The sequence below is a fragment of the Zootoca vivipara genome, chromosome 3, assembly GCF_965207765.1.
Source record: "Zootoca vivipara chromosome 3, rZooViv2.hap1.1, whole genome shotgun sequence".
In the NCBI taxonomy this organism is placed as follows: domain Eukaryota; kingdom Metazoa; phylum Chordata; class Lepidosauria; order Squamata; family Lacertidae; genus Zootoca; species Zootoca vivipara.
This window is the reverse complement of record NC_142586.1, coordinates 104807937-104830554: the sequence shown is the minus strand read 5'-3', so window position 1 is coordinate 104830554 and position 22618 is coordinate 104807937. Positions and strand designations below refer to the sequence as shown.

General features: G+C 44.6%; 1 protein-coding gene across 1 annotated transcript in view; it reads right to left on the bottom strand.

Moving 5' to 3' along the window:
* Positions 1-21205, bottom strand: part of MSH2 (mutS homolog 2) — a 50743-nt gene extending 29538 nt beyond the window's left edge. The window contains exons 1-6 of the mRNA XM_035111064.3: positions 20748-21205; positions 17811-17965; positions 16001-16279; positions 14077-14223; positions 9743-9892; positions 7488-7621 (exon numbers count right to left, since the gene is read on the bottom strand). Coding sequence (XP_034966955.2) covers positions 7488-7621; positions 9743-9892; positions 14077-14223; positions 16001-16279; positions 17811-17965; positions 20748-21018 — 1136 coding nt within the window. The 5' untranslated portion in view covers positions 21019-21205. The remainder of the gene's footprint in view (positions 1-7487; positions 7622-9742; positions 9893-14076; positions 14224-16000; positions 16280-17810; positions 17966-20747) is intronic.
* Between the last annotated feature and the right edge of the window lie 1413 nt (positions 21206-22618).

Below are 22618 nucleotides of genomic sequence, written 5' to 3'. Positions count from 1 at the left end.
CCTTGCCTCTGACTTTATGCAGCATTTAAGATGCACCCAGAATGCCTCCAAAGAGTGAGTGTAAAAAAATCAGCTGTCAATCCTAAATCTTCCTCAGGACTGGAATTCAGGCAAGATAAGAAGTTCTGGTCTCTGAACCTGCGCTGCACTCTGGAAGGGCCTTGAAAGTCAGAATGTTTCCAAAGCACCGGCCAAAGGATTTTCTTTTGGTTGAGGGGGTGGTGGGAGGGAGAGAGATAGGATCACTGATGTTCCCAAATCCTGGCAGGCTACCAAGGCCATCCAAAATTAACGGCCCATCTCTGAACTCTTAGAGAATTCTAATAGCGTTTTATCTACAGCAGCAAGACAAGAGGTCTCACAAGCAATGTTCATACCTGTTATCTAATCACAGCCAGAATGACCACTACCAGTTTAAATGCCTTTTCAACGCTTATTTTGCTATGCTGGCACAATTCCACTCAGTCCCAGAACAATTTCATGTTGGTCAATCAAATAATTCCTCACTTTGAGCTTGCCCAGACCTTTACAGCTTTAAAAGAGACTATAAAAATGTAACTCAACAGCATGAACCAGCCTTCCCCAACCTGGTGCCCTCCAGATGTTTTGAACAACTCCCATCAGGGCTTTAACAGGTGCCATTTGAAATGCAGTGGAAGAGTCACACTTAGAAAAATGAATGGAGCAGCATCAAACTAAACTGCACACTTTGGGTTAGTGGTAGAGAAACTACAAGCGTCCACTTCTTCCACGAGAAGACTAGGACTAGCTCAGAGAACCAAAGACCCAGAACATTTCCATGCCGTTTGGTGGGATTTCATTTCTTACATGTCAAACTCACCCACCAAATTGCTAAATTTGGCTTTCAGGGTGTGTTTTCCTGCTTTTTTCTAAATCAAAAGTGCAGTCAAATGAAAAAAATATATGCCAACATAAAGTTGCGAAACACAGGAACAGTACGGAGGATGCATTTCCCAAGTAAACAGAAATGAAATAATTTTACAATAACAGAATATTTTTAAAAAGAAATCAAGTTTCCTAGCAGCAAAAGTGGCTCACGCTTCATGCTGAATGGAAGCCACCCCTTTAAATGACATGCCTAGCATTTAAACAAGCCCTTAAGACCTTTATACTCAACTGGGTATTGGGTAGGTTTCCCTGGAAGACACATGCAGATGCCTGGAAACAACAGACATTAATTATGGTTCATTTCAAACCCGCCATCGTCGTATTAAGGTTTTTGACACTCGCTTGTTGAAAGCATCCATAGTAAAGTGTTAACCGCAGTGCTGACAGCACAGGAGGCAGGTGCTAACACACAGCAGACGCTTCCGAACGCCTCCTCCCAGACACCTGGATGGAAGAAAGGGGAGGAGGGAACTGAGCAAGCCCAGGATAAAGATAGGCTCACTGGTATCTGCTAAACCGGGGGGGGGGGACCTTTGTCAGCTCAAGGGCCACATTCCCCACTGAGCAACCTTCCAGGGGCCACATGCCAGAGCAGGGCAGTCTCGAGCAGGTCGGGCGCCCTGGTGCTGAGGGGCGAAGATCGCTCCGGCGCACCCGCCCTCACAGGGCACAGCATGGTTTCCGCGCGGCGCCCTGCCTACCGGCCCAGCGCCCTAGCGCACCGGGGCTCTACCTAGAGCCGGCCCTGTGCCAGAGGCTGCTGGAGCCAGAGGCAAAACTGTACATTTGTGCAGTAGGTTGCTTTCTGCACATACACCCGTCTCTATGGAAGTCCATGGTTAACATTTAACCAAGTTTTATTCAGAGGAGACCCACTGAAATTAATTGACCTGGCTTAGTCACATACGTTCATTTCAACGGGTCTCCTCCTGAGTAAAGAGCAGTTGCATACCACTCTATTGTTCTAATTTGGCAGGAGACAAGTTAGTGTTATGGGCCTTTCTTCTGATTAAGCTTCAACTGTGCTACTATTCTGCCAAAACAGGAAAGGAGAAGGGAAAGTGAAGATCACACAACTGACCTGGTGTTCATTAACTTGCAAGACAAGAATGTGAATGCCATTTCACATTCATTTTAAGTTGGTGAGTTTTAGCGACTGGGAGTGGGTGGTTAAGTGCCAGCTAGAAACTGCATCTGTGTACTGTACTTAAAAACTTGCTGCTGCTGCTGGGAGCACCGAAGTATCACTTGGTGGTCTTAATCCAACGTCTAGGGATTTATGCTCCTCAGACTTTGGATCTGGGCACCACAGAGTTGAATTGCCTGAAGAAATTGGTCATTAGCCCACAACTGTGATTTTATGGATGAGAAGCAGAGACAGCTTTGTTCTCAAAAAATATCCAAATGGAAGTTTGTTTGGAGAAGTTTTAGTTGCAATGGAGCATCTAAGCCAGGCATCCCCAGACTCCGGCCCTCCAGATGTTTTGGACTACAATACCTGTTAGGGAATTTTATAGGGGGGAGGCACCCAAACGAGGCTTCATTTGGGAATCAAGATTGGCACTAATGCCCTCAAGGGGACCCCATTTGATCCTACAACACCACTCTAGTATCGCACCAACACGAACCCCCTCAAGATCAAGCCCTGAGTAATAAAGGCTCCCTTTCCTACCCTTTCTCTGTTGCCTGAGACTCTATGTAAACATATTTCTTTATGAATGAATACAGTGTATCTTTATTTCTAAATGAAACCCCCTTTTTCTACTCTGGCCAAGGGCTCTCAGGGATGCAGGGAACAGCCATAATCCCTTAAGCAAGAGGTCAGGTAGCCAGGGTGGTGCTCCTCTGCATATCCATAATCCATTCGGGTACCATCTCCTGCCATTCCCAACCCTCCGAAGCCAGAGGCAATACTCACACCTGGACCCATTGTTTTTCCCCACCAGGTACTCAAGGATCCCCTCCCAGATACTTACTGGTACTTGCTTAACAATGTCCTGGGACATCGTGCATTGTTACCTTATGCTAATCCTGCTTACCTCCTGTTTACCTGTATGCTAATGCCCCTTGCACCTTCCCCTTTTACCCTGTCACAAGTGATGTATGTATGATGCTTTCGATGTGCATTATGGGATGGTGGTGGGAACTTTTAAAAGTTCTTGCAGCCCTGTTCACGGTGTTCAGTCTGGCATTGAACCTGCTGCGCAGTAATAAACCTTGCTGTTTGCTCCGGATCGTGGCTGGACTCCTTCCTTTTATACTCCGCAATGACCACAGGCCCTTGCCTGATGAGCTGGGTGGCTGAGCATTCTCGCACCCAGAATTTTGCCCTAACAATACCCATCTTCCCCGACCACTGGTCCTGTTAGCTAGGGATCATGGGAGTTGTAGGCCAAAACATCTGGAGGGCCGCAGTTTGGGGATGCCTGATCTAAGCTGTTTTTTAAAATAAAAAAAATATGGTGGGGGCTGCATGAAGAAACATTTGATCACATGACACACGCACGCACGCACACACACACACACACACACACACACCAGTCTGAAGCGGCACTGGCCAAATACAGCATTTTTACATTTCTTCATTCATTAAATTGTTGACAACACAGGTTCATTAAAAAAAGAAAACCAAAGCAGCTTGCAAAAAGAACTAAAAGTAATTAGTGCACTGTATAAACAGAACGTAAATCAACAGAAAGCCATACCTGAGATTATAATCAACAGCAGTTTGTATTTATTTATTTTAATAGGTCCTTGCGGGAAAAGATTGCCCTTGCTTGACGTCCAAAAGCCACCAAACATAGGAAAGTGGGAAGCTACCTTGTGGCAAGCTACCTTGGCCAACCTAACTCACTGGCTGGCAGCATGTCAGGGATTCCAAAGAGAGGGTCTCTCCCAGTCCTCCCAGGAGATGCCGGGAACCAAACCTGGGAATTTCCGCATGCAAAACGGACTTTCTACCACTGAGTTATGGAACTTCTCTACAAGGAATGGAGATTCCCAAGGGAAGGAAGGCTCCAACCCACATTGCCACAAACACCTCTGCAGCTGCTCCTCAGAAGAACGAAGCCCACAAGACAGAAGCCTATGGACCAGGACTCACATCTACCATGAACTCTGTAGTCTTAGGAAAGCGACATTCTGTCAGCGCATCACATTTGGAAAGAGGAAGATAATGATATTACTGGTATTATTACTAATACTACTTATTAATGCAATATTTCTTTTCTAAAAAGTTATGTACTGTACCACTTAATGCCCAAATTGGCTTATACAAATATAAAAACTGTTTCCCTAAGATGATGCGGACAGTGATGGGCACCTGCCGGTGGGGTCTGTATCACAGAGGGCTGAAGTGCAAGGGGAAATTCCCCCCTTGCAGCAAGCCCCACGGGACCCTCAATGTCAACTGTTCAGGAGGGTCCCCCAATTCTCTGGAGAGTTTTTGGAGGGTACAGGAGAGGGGAGAGGAAGAGTTGCTCAGTTGGCAGAGCATGAGACTCTTAATTTCAGGGCCGTGGATTTGAGCCCCATGTTGGGCAAAAAGATTCCTGCATTGCAAGGGTTGGAGTAGATTACCATCATTGTCCCTTCCAACGCTACAATTCACATTCTAAATCAGGCATAGGCAACCTTGGCTCCCCAGATGTTTTGGAACTACAACTCCCATGATCCCTAGCTAACAGGGCCAGTGGTCAGGGATCATGGGAGTTGTAGTTCCAAAACATCTGGAGAGCCAAGGCTGCCTATGCCTGTTCTAAATCATATGATCCACTGAAAGTGTTCATTTTTAGCTTGTAGCTGGTTTAATCTTCTCTTGTTTTAATGTAAACTTGTGGTTTTATTGTTAGCTGCCTTGTGTATTTCCTTTGGGAAAGCGTGATATAACTTTTTATAATAAATAAACATTACTTCTGCTACTATAATAACCAGCCCGGGGGGGGGGGGGTTACGTTAAGTAATTTATATACCACTGCAAGCACTTTGCTTCCTTTACAACCTTCACAACAGCCCTGAGAGAGAAGCCCCCTAAGTTTTTGCCCCACCCTAGCCGAGCAAGGATCTAGGCACCTGTGCCAACGAACACCACAAAAAGGTTTTCATGCAGGGTTCTGGTCTAAGTCAATCCTCCACAGGGAGTCTGTCAGGCTTTGTTGAACAGAACTTGATGTGTTTTCCCCTCGGGCTTTAGAAGACATTCATAGTTCTTCCCACACAAAGTCTTCTTATAAGCCCACATGCTGTCTGCTGAAGTCATTGGTCACTGCTGACAAGCCGAAAGAAAGATATATTCTGAATAAGAGCTGCTTCTTTTTTAGGAGGATGGCACTACTTCCATCCCAACTTCTATAGATCTGCAATGGAGGAGATTCTCATGGAGGGATATCAATGCCTGGTAGCCATGATGTGGGATAGCTCAGTTGGTGGAGCATGAAACGCTTGATCTCAGGGTTGTGGATTTGAGCCCCACTTTGGGCAAAAACCGCCCAGCATTGCAGGGAGTTTGATGACCTGCGTGGTCCCTTCCAACTCTACAGTTCTATGATTCTCTGGTTATGCTCTGCCTCCAGTTGGAAACCACAGAATGGGAGGCTGCTCTTGTCCTCAGATCCTGCCTTGAGGGGTTTCCTGCAGGCATCTGGTTGGCGACTGAGAACAGGAGGCTGGACTGGATTGTCCAGCCAGCCAGCCAGCTCTTCTTATGTAGCAAACCTGAGATGGGTGCAGAACAGAGACAGGGAATGCTGCCTGCTTAAGGCTGTGCTGTCACCCACATGCACACACAGAGTCTCCATGGATTTCTCTGCTGCAACCCTTTCCCACCGCTCAAAGCTGCTCCTGAATGCCCGGCAACCTCCCTGGGGTTGCATGCAGTGCACTGAGGTGTGTGATCATTGTGAGAACTAGGTGACCTCTAAACCCACCCCAGACAGGCACATACCTGGAGAGGCACTTTCTGCTTTGGCCACGCTGTATCCTGGGGCGGTATCGCTTGAAGCAGTTCTATTAGCAATGTCTCTCAACCTTGGGTCCCCAGTTGTTGATGGACTACAACTCCCACCATCCCAAGCTAGCAGGGCCAGTGGTCAGGGATGATGGGAGTTGTAGTCCAACAGCAGCTGGGAACCCATGGTTGAGAAATAGTGTGATAGCACAAGGATTTCTGGCTACGCAAGGGAACCCCTCCTCCCTTCTCCTCAGGTGCCCACTAAATCTGTTCTGGGGGTTCCTCCAATCCTGCAGAGCAGATCTGGGCAGGGTGCAGGGAGAGGAGAGGGAGGTTTGGTTCAGTTGCATAGCCAGAAGCCCTTGTGATGAAAAAACTACTTGGCTGATGCTGCCCCTGGCTATTCTTTCCATGTCCATTCATTATCCAGCTTCTTCCCTTTCAGAACTAAAGGACTAAAGGACTAAAAAAATTGTACAGCGCAGTATTAAAGCCAGAAGCTACTGGTGCCAAACTATTCAATGTATTGGATTCATTAAGCCTGAAGAGTCCACTTTAATCATACAAATCCATTACGCCTATCCTAGTTAAATTCAGGTAGTCCACTAACATACACTATAAATCAACCTTCCAGACCTTCACCAGACAAACTGTGACAGGTATTTTTGGAGCTGTAAGACCAAGCTGAAGCCCCTTTGCCATGCAAGCACAGCAGGGGCACCGGCTGTCATTTGCAATCCTCTTTTCCCTCTCTGTTGACCCACAAGTGAATCACACAGCCCTGAGCTGAATTGGGAGCTTTTGTTGTTTGCAAGATCAAGGATGCAAATCAACATTACTTCTTTAAAAGGTCAGATGCTCAGCTTTAGCTGCTGCACTCTGCTGCCCCAGATTTCATGACCAACGTAATACCAAGCCTGGTGCCATGAAGCAAATAATCATTTTAATGGCTTAAGACAAACAGAATCGGAAGTATGAGAGCAACAGCTAATACAAACGTTAAGATAAAACAAGGAAATGGCATGTCTAGCACAGTACTGGTGTTTCACTGTAACACAGGCATCCCCAAACTGCGGCCCTCCAGATGTTTTGGCCTACAACTCCCATGATCCCTAGTTAACAGGACCAGGGGTCGGGGAAGATGGGAATTGTAGTCCCAAACATCTGGAGGGCCGAAGTTTGGGGATGCCTGCTGTAACAGAAGCAGCAGAAAACTCAGTGAGTTGGACTCGAAACTAAATTAGCTGCACTTGGTTCCCACTGATTTCAATGGCTCATAAGTCCAACTAATTAAAGCCCAATTCCTCTTATCATAAACAAACTCATGACTTGCAGCAGAGAAAACCTATTAAGGGTGGTTCTAAACACTAGACTACCACTGCTTACGTACACTCAGCAAGTTTTCCAGCCTTAGCAGAACTCCCTGGACTAGTTTCCTTCCAGCTACTGAAAAGCAACCCTGCCTTTTTGGAGCAATGTAAACAACCATCCTCCAAAAGGCAAACAACTCAATTTACTCGCTTAAACCCCAATAAAAATTGTGATCCAAAATTGTAGGAAAGTAGTGGGGCGTTTTCTCATTTAGGGCGCTCCAAGCATCAGCGCTGAAGGAGAGAATACCGGTATTTACCTTTCCTCTATTTTGTTCTTGTCCACTAGGGGCTGTTTGATCCACTGGTTCACCAACCTCTGTCCTTGGGCCGTTCTGCACTTATTTAACAGGCCAGCCAAACAGTGCGTAGCTTGAGCATTTTCTGAAGAACGCTGAGGGGAAATAACACATTGTGGTAGAAAGTCAATTTTAAAAAAACAAAACAAAAAACATTTGTGCAAAAGTGAGTGAAACCTCTCTAAAAGCAGAATAGTGGCAAGTGAGAATATGTATGTGTTTTGCATTATAGTGCTTTTCTTCTGAATTAAGAGGTGGTGCTCCATAGTGGTTAGAGTGTTGGACTACAGTAATACCTCGGGTTACGAACGCGTTTGCGCATGCACAGACCGCGCAAGCCGCTTCTGCGCACATGCGCACGACGAAAACACTTCCGGGTTTGCGCAGTTCGTAACCCAAACTGTTCGCAAACCGAGGTGTTCGTAACCCGAGGTACGACTGTATGACTTGGAAGGCCAGAGTTCAAATCCCCACTTGTTCATGGAGCTCACTAGGTCACTTTAAGCCAATCACTTTCTCTCAACCTTGCAGGGTTATTTTGAGCATGGGATGCAGAGAGCCACGTATGAGAGTGTGAGCTCCTTGGAAGGCAGTGTTGGGAGAGCGCTCTGGGTATCTGCAGCCCCTCTGGATCTCAGAGCGTCCTCCGGTGAGCATAGCTTTGGAAAAGGCATCCCCTTCTTCTCCAGGGCAACATAAACCAACTTGATTTATGTGGGGTATAAATGTAATAATAGATAAATAAGATTATTTCCTTTACGCTTGAGTTAACTTAGCATGCTGCAACAGAGTTCAAGGCCATCCTTCCAGTAACAAAGGCAAACTAGCTGAATTGAGAGATGAGAAGAGGGGAGAAAAAAATGGGGGTGAGGGTCTTTCCCTTCTATGTGGATGTACACAAATGTACTAGATCTGTGAAGATGAGGAACCAGGAACTCAGCTGTGGAGCGGTATCAGAGCGCAGCCCGTTTTTAAAAACAATAAAGCCACGTAGAGCTCCGAAATCAAATACCGGGCTTTACAGGGCTATATACCAAGATCAATACAACTTTAAAGTGTCCCTGGCTAGCTTCACGTCGTGGCTTATGTAAGTCTTTCTTTATGTCAAGGCAGATTCTGCCACATTGTGTGGATTAAAGGTTTACTTCTCCAACATTTTCCTTCCCAAATGCTGCCTGTTCCATCGATGCAATACAAAATACATTCTCTTAAAGCTTTCAGCACATATTTTATTTATCTAAGCTTTGCCAGCCTAATATGCTATGCAGGAGTGGGGAATACTAGCTGCAGGGCATCTGCATATATTTGCATGCGCACAACTGTCAAAACAAGGGCTGCAACATGTAGTCTATCTCATCTATAAGATCAGGGATGAGGAAGTAGTAGCCTCCAGGACTTACTGGACTATAACTCCTATTGTCCCTGAGCCTTGACCCTGAGCCTCCTTTGAGATGTATGTGTGCCTTCTCTCTTCCAATTTATTGTTTTATTTGTATGCAGATTTTAATCAATTACAATGCATAGTTTATTACGATTTATTTAATAAGTGGATTATATCCACTTAAGCCATGCTCAGAACAGACCAACTGGAATTAATGGACATGACTAACCCAGGCAATTTGATTTTTTTTTGGGGGGGGGGGCAATTCAAGAATGAGTTAGACCAAATTAATGGCCTTTTAGGCTTCTTCCACGTGAATAGTTCACTTTTTGAATAATAAGTTATAAAGATGCTTAGGTGGGATACGGCCAAAAAAAGGTTGGGAACCACTGCATTAGGCCATCAAAATCTGCTCCAGGTGTTTGGGGGACCCTCTGGAGCAGATCTGAGGAGTGTGCAGGGAGCTGCAGGAGGGAGGGGAGGAAGTCTTTGTGCAAGCAGAAGTCCTCTCACACAGCATTGGATGCAATCTACTGGTATCAGTGGGTCTACTTTGAGTATGCCTTGATCAAAATAAGTTCCGATTCGAAAATCCTTAACCTGGGCCAACTCCTGAGAATACTGTTCTCTTAATTCAACTAAGATTTGCTTCTGGCATGAGCCTGTGTTCACATTTCATTTACATGCTTATCTGGATGCCACTTCCCCCAAAAAAACTGTGTCCAAGTTAAAACAGATTTTGCGGGGGGGAAACGGCATGTGTCCCTATTTTAGGCAAGTTTGTGTTGCAGGTCTGTGCCCAGAGTCTTACGTACATAGCAATGGCCCGGCTTACCTGGAAAAGGTTAAGTGCCCTGACAGCGGAATGGTCCAGTGTGACATATTGATTGAGGTTCAGGGTGGAGAGTTCGAATTGCCCAAAATTACACACGTCAGTTAAGAGTTCTAAATACTTAATCACTGCAGCCAAGGAAGAGGTGGCGATCTGGGAGGGGGGGAGTGCAAAAAAAGGGGGTTTACTCCACATGCAGTAAGACAGGCAGCTTGTCACTGGTGTACTGTTAGGTACAGAGCTGGGTGCCCTCCAACTAAGGAAGAGTTCCCAAATGAACAGCAGAATCAGCATTTAAATAATTCCAAGTGATATTGCTAGAAATTTGATAGCAATCTAGTTTCGAAGATGCAACGATAAGCCAAACCATGGTTTAGCGACAATGAGTTAGCACATGGGTTCTGGGAGCAAAGACTGCAAAGCCACTGTATCTCCCCCTGCCCCCCCGGTCCTACTGCTGCCATGTTACCCAGACTTAAGCAATGGTTTGGCAGAGCATTATATCCAAAGCTGGGATAATGACAGTAAGCCACAGAACAAACCATGGTTATAGCTTGTGCTTCATCTGGAAGAAGAAAACTATGAGCCCAGGTTAGATGCAACACTTAGCCAAACCATGGCTTAGCCCCCCAGGTAGCAAACCAACAAGGAGTTGCAATCTTCACTCAATGAACACATGTGTTTGCACAAAGCCATGGCTGACTCTAAGTTATATGTGAACTAGGTCTGTATCTCTATGCTAGAAAAAGACAAGGTGAACAGCCAAGGTAGGGCAGGAAGCATTAAGAGCCCTATCCTGGACTGTCCCAGTCCAAGGCTTTATCCTTCACACAGCTTTAAATTAGTGTTCAGAGAACTGCAATAGTCACTATCTGCGGCAGGAGAGTAAAGAAAGAACAGAAGCAGCCATTTATTCCACACTGAAATGACGATGCAAATATAACAAAAGTACTTTGGTGCTGAAATGCAAACGTAAACTGCAGTTGTTTGAAAAGCTAGCTACAAACAGATCCTCTGTTAAAAAGTGGCATTGATGCCCATTTTCTTTTGCAAAACTCCTTTTTCTTTTTAGCAGCTCATAGTGCTACTTCTCTCACTTGAAACTGCATGCTAAACATCACCAATAAACATTTGCAAAGCGTAGTTCAAGTACAGAGAGCACGGAAGGGAGACTAAGGCTACATTCAAGTTTGTGGCAGATATGAGAATTGAACAAAGAACTTTGAACGCACACTTAGCTACTGCACAAGCCTTCCACCATTCAAATAAAGGTTGTCATAAACAACAAAACCACAAGTGTGGTTCAAGGAAAATCTTTGGGAGAGCATTAGTTTAAAAGCAAGCTTCATACATGTTTTCAGAATGTTATTAAAAGTTGCAGGCAGTCTCCCCAGCAGGAGGAGGAAGTGCTAGCCATAGCTCATGTGTGTTAATTTAAAATTGCCCACGCACTGAGTTGGCTGTGTGTAATTTTAAGTGGGCGAGGGAGGAGAGTGTTTAAAAAATGTAATTTTAAAAGATGCCATAGATCTTGCTGAACAGTCACTTATCCTGTGTAGAATGAATGCAAGAGGTCTAATCTATCTCTCACAGATTTTTTGCTAGTTCTTATTATTCCATAAAATTTATACACCGTTTGATTGTAAAAAAAATACCTCACAGAGGTTTACAAAAGATGTGTATCTGAAGAAGTGTGCATGCACACAAAAGCTCATACCAATGACAAACTTAGTAGTTGGTCTCTAAGGTGCTACTGGAAGGAATTGTTTTATTTAGAATCAGGATTGTAGAAGCTGCTATAAGCACGGAATGGCATTTGTGGCGGGGGCGGGACAATCTAGCACAAGGGCCTGCAAATAAAATGGCTAATCTGGATGATACCGATTCCTCCAGTATCATCCAGATTAACCATTTTGTTTGCAGGCCCTTATGCTAGGCTGACCCCTGGCGGCAATCAGACATCATAGCAGCCAGCAAAAGACAACTGTCCAATCTAGGCTGCCAGCAAATGAGCTGCAGTGAGATCAATGAACAACTTTTAGTTGAGTAAAAATGGGCATTTCTCTCCTCTCCTTCACACAACAGGGCATGCCTTTTCTAAAATGATACCCATCATGACACGCTTGCATCAGAGAATTGTACAGTTGCAATGCAGAAATATGCAGCTGTCCCATACGCGAATCAAACCTGCAAGCTTGGGCATTATCAGCACCACACTTTAACTAATTGAGAAAGCAAAATAATAATAATATTTATTATTTATACCCCGCCCATCTGGCTGGGTTTCCCCAGCCACTCTGGGCAGCTTCCAACAGAAAAATAAAATACAGTAATCTATTAAACATTAAAACTACTCCCTAAACAGGGCTGCCTTCAGATGTCTTCTAAAAGTCTGGTAGCTGTTTTCCTCTTTGACTTCTGATGGGAGGGCATTCCACAGGGTGGGTGCGTTGCCACTACCGAGAAGGCCCTCTGCCTAGTTCCCTGCAACTTGGCTTCTCGCAACGAGGGAACCACCAGAAGGCCCTCAGTGCTGGACCTCAGTGTCCAGGCAGAACAATGGGGGTGGAGACGCTCCTTCAGGTATACTGGACCGAGGCCATTTAGGGCTTTAAAGGTCAGCACCAACACTTTGAATTGTGCTCGGAAACGTACTGGGAGCCAATGTAGATCTTTCAAGACCGGTGTTATGTGGTCTTGGCGGCCGCTCCCAGTCACCAGTCTAGCTGCCGCATTCTGGATTAGTTGTAGTTTCCGAGTCACCTTCAAAGGTAGCCCCACATAGAGCGCATTGCAGTAGTCCAAGCAAGAGATAAGTAGAGCATGCACCACTCTGGTGAGGCAGTCTGCAGGCAGGTAGGGTCTCAGCCTGCGTACCAGATGGAGCTGATAGACAACTGTCCTGGACACAGAATTGACCTGTACCTCCATGGATAGCTGTGAGTTCAAAATTACTCCCAGGCTGCGCACCTGGTCCTTCAGGGGTACAGTTACCCCATTCAGGACCAGGGAGTCCTTCACACCTGCCTGCCTCCTGTCCCCCACAAACAGTACTTCTGTCTTGTCAGGATTCAACTTCAATCTGTTAGCTGCCATCCAACCTCCAACCGCCTCCAGGCACTCACACAGGACCTTCACCGCCTTCACTGGTTCTGATTTGAAAGAGAGGTAGAGCTGGGTATCATCAGCATACTGATGGACACCCAGCCCAAACCCCCTGATGATCTCTCCCAGCGGCTGCATGTAGATGTTAAAAAGCATGGGGAAAGAGGACAGAGCCCTGAGGCACCCCACAAGTGAGAGCCCAGGGGTCTGAGCACTCATCCCCCACCACCAGTTTCTGAACACGGCCCAGGAGGAAGGAGCAGAACCATTGTATGACAGTGCCCCCGGCTCCCAACCCCTTTAGACCGTCCAGAAGGATGTTATGGTCGATGGTGTCAAAAGCCGCTGAGAGATATTCTTCTTGTTTCGGAACTACTGTTTTACCCACATGCACATTTAATTGACATGCTAAGCCAACTGATATTCCTTTAATCAAGTGTCATTCCCTAGAAACAAACCAGTGTACCTTTATACTATGGTCTGAATAGATGATAGATAGATAGATAGATAGATAGATAGATAGATAGATAGATAGATAGATATCTGCATCAACCACTGGCCTTTCCAATTTGAGTATAAAATACAAACATGTAAGAACACAAGCATGTATAAACAAAATTACCAAACTAAATCAAAATACCAGCCATTGCAATTTGGCCTGGTTCAGACCCTCATTGAGACACCACTCCAATTCATCAGGAAGACTAGCACAAGCCAGTTTGGATGGGAATAAACCTCTCCCTGCCCCATCATGCACACATGCACACACACACACACACACACACACACACACACACACACCGGGAATGCCTCTCTTTAGGAACTCAGATCAGCCAGCTAAGCCCTGTCATAGCCACAACAGACGACTTCTACCAGTGTATCTTTGGCTGTGCTGGAAAGAGGCACTTCAGCCGGCAGAACCCTGGCAGAGCCCAGGCTCAGTTGGAGACCAGTCTATTCCAAATTCCACTCATACCAGTGGATTGCTCCATAGGGCACAAAGCACTGGGAAGCATTGAATTCTGGTCTACAGGTTCAAAACAGCACTCCGAACCTGTGCAAAGAACAAAGCCGTCAAACAGGTTCGGCCATTTCCTCTCCCTTTCAAAAAGAATTTACATGCAAGTGGCCAAAGAGGAGGCACTGGTGCAAAATGTCACTGAAGCCAAAAGTTACCAGGCTAAGACACTTTTATGATTCATGTCCCCCCACCCTCAAGCCTGGTTACCCACCTTTAGGTCCATTTCGGGTAATGTTGCACTAGACACCTTCTCTTTCCCTTTCGTTCTCAGCAAGCGATTGAGATCTTGAACAATGTCCTTTGTTACAAACTCGGTCTTTTTCCTCTCTGTAATCAGAATCCCTCCTCTCTGAACAACCTGCATAAATATATAGATAGATAGATATAAAAATTAAGAATGTTCTCTTCCATTAGAGCAGAGATGGGGAACTTGTGGCACTCCAGATATTACGGGACGCCAACTCCTCTTGTACGCTGGCCATTGGCCAAGCGGGCAAGGCTAATGGGGAGTCCAACAACATCTAGAGCTGCAGGTTCTCCATGGTCGGAGTATGCTTCTGAATACCAGTTGCTGGAAACTGCAGGAGGGGAGAGGGCTCTTGTTCTCAGGGTCTGCTTGCAGGTTTCCCACGGGCATCTGGCTGGCCAGTGTGAGAACAGGAAGCTGGACCAGATGGGCCACTGACTTGATCCAACAGCCTCTTCTTTTGTTATTATGTGCACCCTCATCAGACTAACCTAATGCATGTCTGCTCCAAAATTGACTGAACTCAATGGCTGCTCACTCCCAGGTGTACAGAACCGCAGTTTTACCACAAATTTACTAACTTCCACGTAAATATGCATGTATATCTCTCAATGAATTCATTCAAAATGGATCTTACCATAACGTTTTAACCAAAATGTTTGAATCAATGTAACTACTGATAAACTATTAATCAAAGTGAATTATTTAATGACACAATAATGCATTCTCCTTAATCATTTGTAATACTGTATTAGCAATTAATATAGAGTGAGATTCTGCCAAAAACTTAGCATTCCTATGGAGTCCAGAGGAGAAGGTACTTTACATACATGAAATCTTTCCCGTTAAAATCTATAGGATATGGAGCCACTTTAAATCAGAAACAGAAGATCCCATTGGGTTCCATTGGACTTACTCCCAGGTAAGTGAGCCTGGGATTGCAGCTGTAACATGTTTCACTTTGGATGGATTGTGTCCATTTTAGAACATGAACTACTCATTATTAACAAAAGATAAGCACTAGGAAAGATGAACATGCTTTTTAGACATGTATCCCACTAGAGTCTAGAAACTATTAAAAAAGCACCGATTTCTCCATAAAAGCTCATTATTTTCCCCTCTGGGTGAGCCTTATATGGTGGAAAAGATGGTTGAAGCTTCTACATTCCTATAAACTAAGCTGTTAATAACTTTGTACATATTATAAATATTTCATGAAACTAATGAAAGCCAAATACCTATGCTCCAAAAATACACATGACAATAAATTGATGTGTCACTATCCCAAGTAAGTTTGGACTTGTCAGTTGCCATACCAAGAAGGTTGGGAACCACTGAAGAATGTTAAAAGAAAAGGGAGAAGAGAATCCTACTTTTTCTTAGCTTTTCTATACCTGCAGCACAAATTAACTTGAAGGCCAAACCCTGTCCACTTCTGTAAGTCTTCTACCAAATTTAAGAGGAGTGGGGGTAGAACTGGCAGAAGGACAGAGGCTTGGCTAGTAATCATGGCTCATGTTTGTAGGCGCCGGACAGTAACCACAGCTAGCCTAATTCAAACATAATGCAAACCAGGAAGTGAGCGAGGGAATCTGAGAGTGTGAAGGGAGGAGCACATGACCCTGAGAATCATGGTTTGGGCCAGGTCCTTGAAAAGCAGCCATAACAAAAGTATCACCATCTCAGCAAACTTAATCGGCCTGATATAGAAGTCAGAAACTGGAATCAGAAGCATTGACCCCCACCAAAAACTCAATGTAAACTTAACTCCTAAAGCAAATTAAGGCTTGAAGACCTGTTTCAAAAGTAATCTTCAATGATCTGCTCCCCCCTCTGCTCCAAATTTATGTAAACAAAGCCTACAGCCCATAACATTTCCATGGCTTACCTGTTTCAGCTTTTCCATCTCTCCAGCAGCCTCTCCAATAGGTAGAATACATTCCTTTGGGCCCATCTGAACTAGCAGAGCTTCAAGGTTTGAAAACTGGTCATTATCTGGAAACTCACACACTTCCAGCTTCCTCATTAAAGTATCCACAAACGCAACTCCAACAAGTTTTTGCCCTTCAGCTGAGGATATCCGAATGCCCACAACACCAACAGAAGATGACATATCGTGGTTAGAAAACAGAACGTCTTCAAAATTAGCAAGGTTCCCTGGAGAGCCCTATTTAAGAAAGAAAAATCACAGTTTGAGAGTTTCTTCACCTATGTATCTGGCCCACCTGCCTCCCTCTCCCTGCATTAGACAGAACTTTTGAAACACCTATTTGGGTAGTCTTAGCCTGAATAGTTTCTCGCCTGAGGCCTCTTGCTAACAGATCCAAATGCAAACTCTAAAGTTTCGACTGCAGATTCACACGGTTTAACATGGATCAGCTTCCTCATCATTGTCTGTGGGTGTAGGATTCTTAATGCAATTTAATGCCCCCTAATTATGCCCTTAAAAGGATCTCCAATCTCATTTTCCACTGGGCAAATGTGGAGTCAGTAAGCTTTGCAAGGGTAAAGCTATGGCCACTCATTGGATCCTGGGCTGCCATGGTTAAAAAGTATGTTTCCCCAAAATGCACAAAAGCAAAACCACCAAAATTGCAACAACAACAAAATCATTCAAAAAGTGATTAGATTAGCCAAGAATAGATTAGCCTAAACAGAGAAACAAAATCGGTGGATGGGGAAAAGAAAACAGAACATTGGCAGGGGGTTTACTATCCCCATTAGCAAAAACAAGAGAACAAAAAACCAAAAGGCTCAAAGAGAAAAAAACTTTTCTCAACAATCTGGGTGCTGTCTGGGCCCATAAACCAATGTTGGAGAGAGAGGTTTGGAAGAGATTCATACTCAAGGAGAGAAGGGGGGGGCAGAGGTTGCTGCAAACCTGCTAAGCAACACCCACTCTGGCAACTTGAGCTCAGATTAACCCTTTTGTGCATGCAAGTGTGAATCGGTAACTGTACAGGTGAAACTCAGAAAATTAGAATATCTTTGAAAAGTGCATTTATTTCAGTAATGCAATTTAAAAGGTGAAACCAATATATGAGATAGATGCATGACATGCAAAGCAACATATGTCAAGCCTTTATTTGCTGTAATTGTAATTATTTGTCGTTAGGCGGGTCAATTATAAATGGAATGTAATTAATGAAATGTAATGGCAGGGGTTTGGACTGGATGGCCCTTGTGGTCTCTTCCAACTCTATTATTCTATGATTCTATAATAGCAATGTTTATTTTTGTATTATTGTAACTATTTTAACTATTTATTTTATTACTGTGGATTTTCCAAAAGAAAGCATTTGTAAAAATTAAAAGGAAAATAAAAAGTTGCATTACTGAAATAAATGCACTTTTCGACGATATTCTAATTTTCCAAGTTTCAGCTGTATGTAACAATGACAATTTAAACATGTGAGGCACAGAATTGCAGACACAGACTTATTATCTCAGGATCTAGGCACTGGTCTGTTATTCACCCAAATAATTATTCAGCTCTCAGCATGGCTGGTGCTTTGTGATGCTTTTTGAGTGCTGCGAGGTGCCTCCAACTGCTAAAGAATAGAACCCAAAATCCTAATGGATAGCAGAAAGGCAGTAGAAAATGCATCTTACTAGATATCTGATGAAAAGCACACACAGATTTGCAATCAGAGCAGTAAGTATTTTATTTACTGCAACTGTTTGTGATGAAGACTTACCTTATATGCCAAATACCACTCTCCCTCCTTGGTGGATTTATTTCCCGCCTTATTCTTATACACCTCAGCCCTGTAGCGACGAATCAAAAGCAGATTCCTCAAAAAAGATTCAAAGTTCATCTTGCTAAGCGCAACACTTTCAAGTTTCCGGTTTCCTAAGAGATGAGAAAGCAGTGTGAGAAAAGTGGCTGACATACTACACACAGAAAATTTGATCCACTGAAGTGCAACACATTTGATTTTGATGGGAAAGTTAATTTGCTCCTGTTGAAATCAAACATGCTCAAATTGGTGTAGATTACGTTCATGATAGCTCCCACACTTACTGTGAAAAGATGGTTTTTTAAAAAAAATATTAAACAGCTTAGAAAGTAAATGTGACAAAGCAAAAAGCAAACAAGAAATCACATGAAATATACCTTTCTTGTTGCATATAGACAAAGGACTTACATACTGAATCAAGACAGTAAGATGAGAGCTCTAAAATACATTATTGCATCTCCAAACCATAGATGAAAACTTGAAGGGGGGCTTGATTCCCCCAGGGGTCACCTCCCTAAGAACGTAATCCGTTCCGGACATCCATTCTTAAACCAAAACCGTTCTTAAACCGAGGCGCACTTTCCTAATGAGGCCTCCCGCCGCTGGTGACCTTCCACCATTCGGATTCCATTCTTAGTTAGAGATAAAGTTCTCAAACGGGGACACTATTTCTGGTTTTGCGGAGTTTGTAAACCGAATCGTTCTTAAACCTGACTGTTCTTAAACCGAGGTACCACTGTATACATTCAAGGCAACATAATTAAGAGGAAACTAAAATATTATCTTAAAGATTTCAAAATAAAACATTGCAAAGGAGGCCAACTACAGAAAGCACATTTAACACAGCAAAGTTAACATAAAAAAATCAAAAGAAAACATTATTAAAGGACGTAAAGTATAAAATGTACATTTAGAACAGCATAGTTAGAAAGAGAATTAAATAATAACATAAACATAGAACATATCTACTGGGTAGTGGCTCAAGCTCAGTGACCTGGATCTGCACTCAGAGACAGCCAAGATACCATCAAAATCACTGCAAGTAATGCTCTGTCTCGCATATTGACATGATCAAGCTTTCTTTAGCGCCTCAGCCCTTGCTCCCCCCCCCCAGGACTAATTGCAGTCATCAGCAGTCGTTAACAGCCATCTACAGGTTTACCACTCCCATCAGTCCATCACCCATTCCCACCCACCCCCACCACCCTCTGTATATATAAGGGTCTGACACTTCTGTGCTATGGTCCATGGGGTCACCAAGAGTCGGACACGACTAAACAACAACAACAACTTCTGTTTCAAGTGTATCTGAAGAAGTGTGCATGCACACGAAAGCTCATACCAAAATAAAAACTTAGTTGGTCTTTAAGGTGCTACTGAAGGAATTTTTTTATTTCGCATATTGACAGTTTCACAGGACAGACTCATTTACAACAGCAGCTACACCATAGATAGATAGATAGATAGATAGATAGATAGATAGATAGATATACGATGCCAACCAACTTATACGCATGGTGAAATAGTACTGTACACACATTTTCCACCTGGAGAATGTTACCATCAATGGTGGCCGTGTCCTAATCCACCTGCAAAATTACTGAAACCATACAGTTGGGAATGATTAAACCTTGCTCAGCTCAGTGGGACTAACCCAGCACTAGATGCCCAAGGGTTGAACCTGAGACCTTCTACAGGCAAGGCATTTGCTCAACCACTGAACTTACAGCTCTTCCCAAATCTAAAAGAGAAAACTAAGGTGCTGCACGGGACACCACACAAGCACAGGAAGCTGCCTTATACCAAGTCAGGCCACTTGGTCCATCCAGGAAGCTCAGTACCTTTTACACTGTCAGCAAGCTCTCCAGGATTTTTGACTGAGCTCTCACCCAGCCTTACTTGGAGATCCCAGAGTTTGGAAACTGACTTTTGTATGCAAAGCAGAGTGCTCTAGCACTGAACTACGGCCCTTTCTCAGGCACTGGAGAGCCATTGGTGATCAAGACTTTTGAAGCAAAAGTCCATTTTAATGGAACTGGTTTTTTGTTTTTTGCTCTTGTGTATATATTTACTGCAATGTGATGCTTAGAGTGTCGGACTAGGACACTGGAGAACAGGGTTCAAATCCCAACTTTGGCACAAAGCTCCGGTATAACCTACTTCACAGGGTTGTTGTGAGGATTAAATAAGGGAGAGGGAGGACCATACATGCCACCGTGAGCTCCTTGGAGAAAAAGCTGAAATAAATGATACACATATAATATATTTTTTTAATGCTTTAAGCTCAGAAGTTAACATAATTTCCTGCCTTTACTTCTGTGTTCTAATTACAGGCTCCGCTTGCATTATAACTTCATTAGCTGTTGATCTGGCAGAACTGTTTGAATAGCATTAATTGTATAGGTGAGTGTTATTTTTAGGAATCTCAACTAAAGCAAGCCCTGACTCTTGCCGATTCTGAAAACCACGAGCGCACAATCAAAACTTGATACAGTACTGTATTTAACTTGACCACATGCAGACTCCCCTCCACCCTACCTCGGCTGCAGGCGGCTGACTCCCACTTCTCCCCCGCCCTCCCCCCGCCCCCCCCCCAATTCATTTCAGTTCCTGTTGTTCAAGACTTGCTGCAACTTTTGTGTTAGAAAAAGAATTATTTTCCAGCTTCCAAACGAAAAGAACAAAATGCGCGTGTTGGAGAAGGGGTTGCTGTTTGTTCCCACTTTATACTGTAGCTTCCTACGGTCCTCCGCTGAAGGGCGGCACAGAAACCAAGAAAGCAAGCTTCCTAGAGGAGCTGTTATTATGAAAGCATGTTATGAACCGGGGTGGGCGGGACCCGACCCCCTGTCCCTTCCGAGAGCCGGCAGCCACCGGACCCAACCGAGCCCTTACCTTGCGCCAGCACTCGAATGACCGACCGCGTCTTGAAAACGTCGGCCGCGGCCAGCAGCGCGTCCCTTCCATGCACCGTGTAGTAGTCGCCGCGCTCGAAGAAGCGCACCGTGGTGTCCGGCTTCTCGGGGAGCGCCAGGATGGCGCGCACGAAGCTGCTCTCGTTGTTCGGCCCGTCGGGCCAGCACGCTTCGCGCGCCGAAGTCGAGGGGGAGCCGCCGACGGCGATGTCCACAGAGACCGCCAAGGCCGCGTTGAAGTCGGACGCCATGCTGCAGGAATCTCCCGCCAACCCAAACAACCGCCCAGCTTACTGGTCCCGCCGATGCCGACTGCCACGCCGCCCTCTCGGCCTCCGTAGCGAGTCACGTGCACCTCGGCGCCCGCCCTTGCCGCATGCCATGGCAACGGATGCGCGCGCCCGCGGCAGCTGGTGAGATTTTCAGGGCCCGTTCTGCGCATGCTCTGGAAATGGTGGGCGGGCTTTTGAGCTCGCCTGTCTGTCTCTCTCTCTCTATTGAATGAATGAGGGTCTTAGCTATGCTCCGCCCCCACCTGCCGTGTTTACTCGGAAGTCCCGCCCTGCTGAGCTCTGCGGGGGTCACTGCTTAGTGGTCCTTGTGTATCCTACCTCCAGCAATCCTCGCTGAACTTCGAATCGTGGGACTGGCTTCTGAGCAGACAGGCGTAGGACTGCGCTGCTAAAATGTGCTTATTAAAAATATAAAAAGAAGTGCCCTGCTGGATCAGAACTATGACCCAGGTAGTCTAGCATCCTGCTCTGAAAGAGGGCACAGCCAGAAAACCAGGGAGCAGAGCATGAGCCTAAGAGCACCCTCCCCCCCCCCTGCAGCATTTGGCAACTGGTGTTTAGAAGAGTTGCTGCCTGTGGAGGCAGAGCATACAGTATATGCATTATGGCTAGTAGCCCTCGGTAGCCCTCTCCTCCGTGAACTTGGCCATCCTTGTGGGAGGGAGTTCCATAGTCTTGACTTTCTTTTACATTGAATTTTCCTACATTCAGCTTCACTGGATTTCCAGGTGGAATGAGAGAGGGAGAATAAGCATAAAAGTATCCACTTTTTCCATGCCATGTTTATACTAATGGTTCTCAAACTCCCCCCCCCCCCTTGCAGGCTGCATTTTCAGGGGGGGAAATGCATTGAAAAACAACTGGGATTGTCCTCAGTATCACCTGGTGATATTCTTCTCATTTTGAAAAGATACTCACCTGTATTTTCCCACCACTGCCATCCTCTCCTCCAACACTAGTGTGACACACCACACCATTTGAGAACGAACGATTTATACATTTCTATCATGTCACTTCTTACTTGCCTATTCTCTAAACTAAAAAGCCACAAATGGTGCAACCTTTCATTAGGGGAGTCACTCCATAACCTTGATAATTTTGGTGCCCCTTTTCTGTTGTTTTTAATAATATAATATTTATTAAGTTTTCCAATTTAATAATCCAATGAAGCACATTAAAACATTCCAAATTGCAATACAATAAAAAGCCAAATATAAATGCCAAATTTTATATCTTTGGGTGACTTCCCATGCTCTGAATTTCGCAAAATGTTGATCATTTAATATTGCATTTCTTAATCAATAAGCCATTCCAATGTTAATCCTTCACATAATTTTCATTTACTTTCACAACCACTGGTCTGTTCAACTTTTGCCTTAGTTCTGTATGAAATATTTTTCCCTGATGTTTTCCACAGTCCAGCAATTTCATTTTCAGTTTCTGCCTCTTTTTCAACTCTACAATATTTTTGAGACGAGGTCACCAGAACCATGCACAGTTCTCCAAATGTGATCACACCATAGATTTATATAACAGCATTGTGATTCTGGCAGTTTTA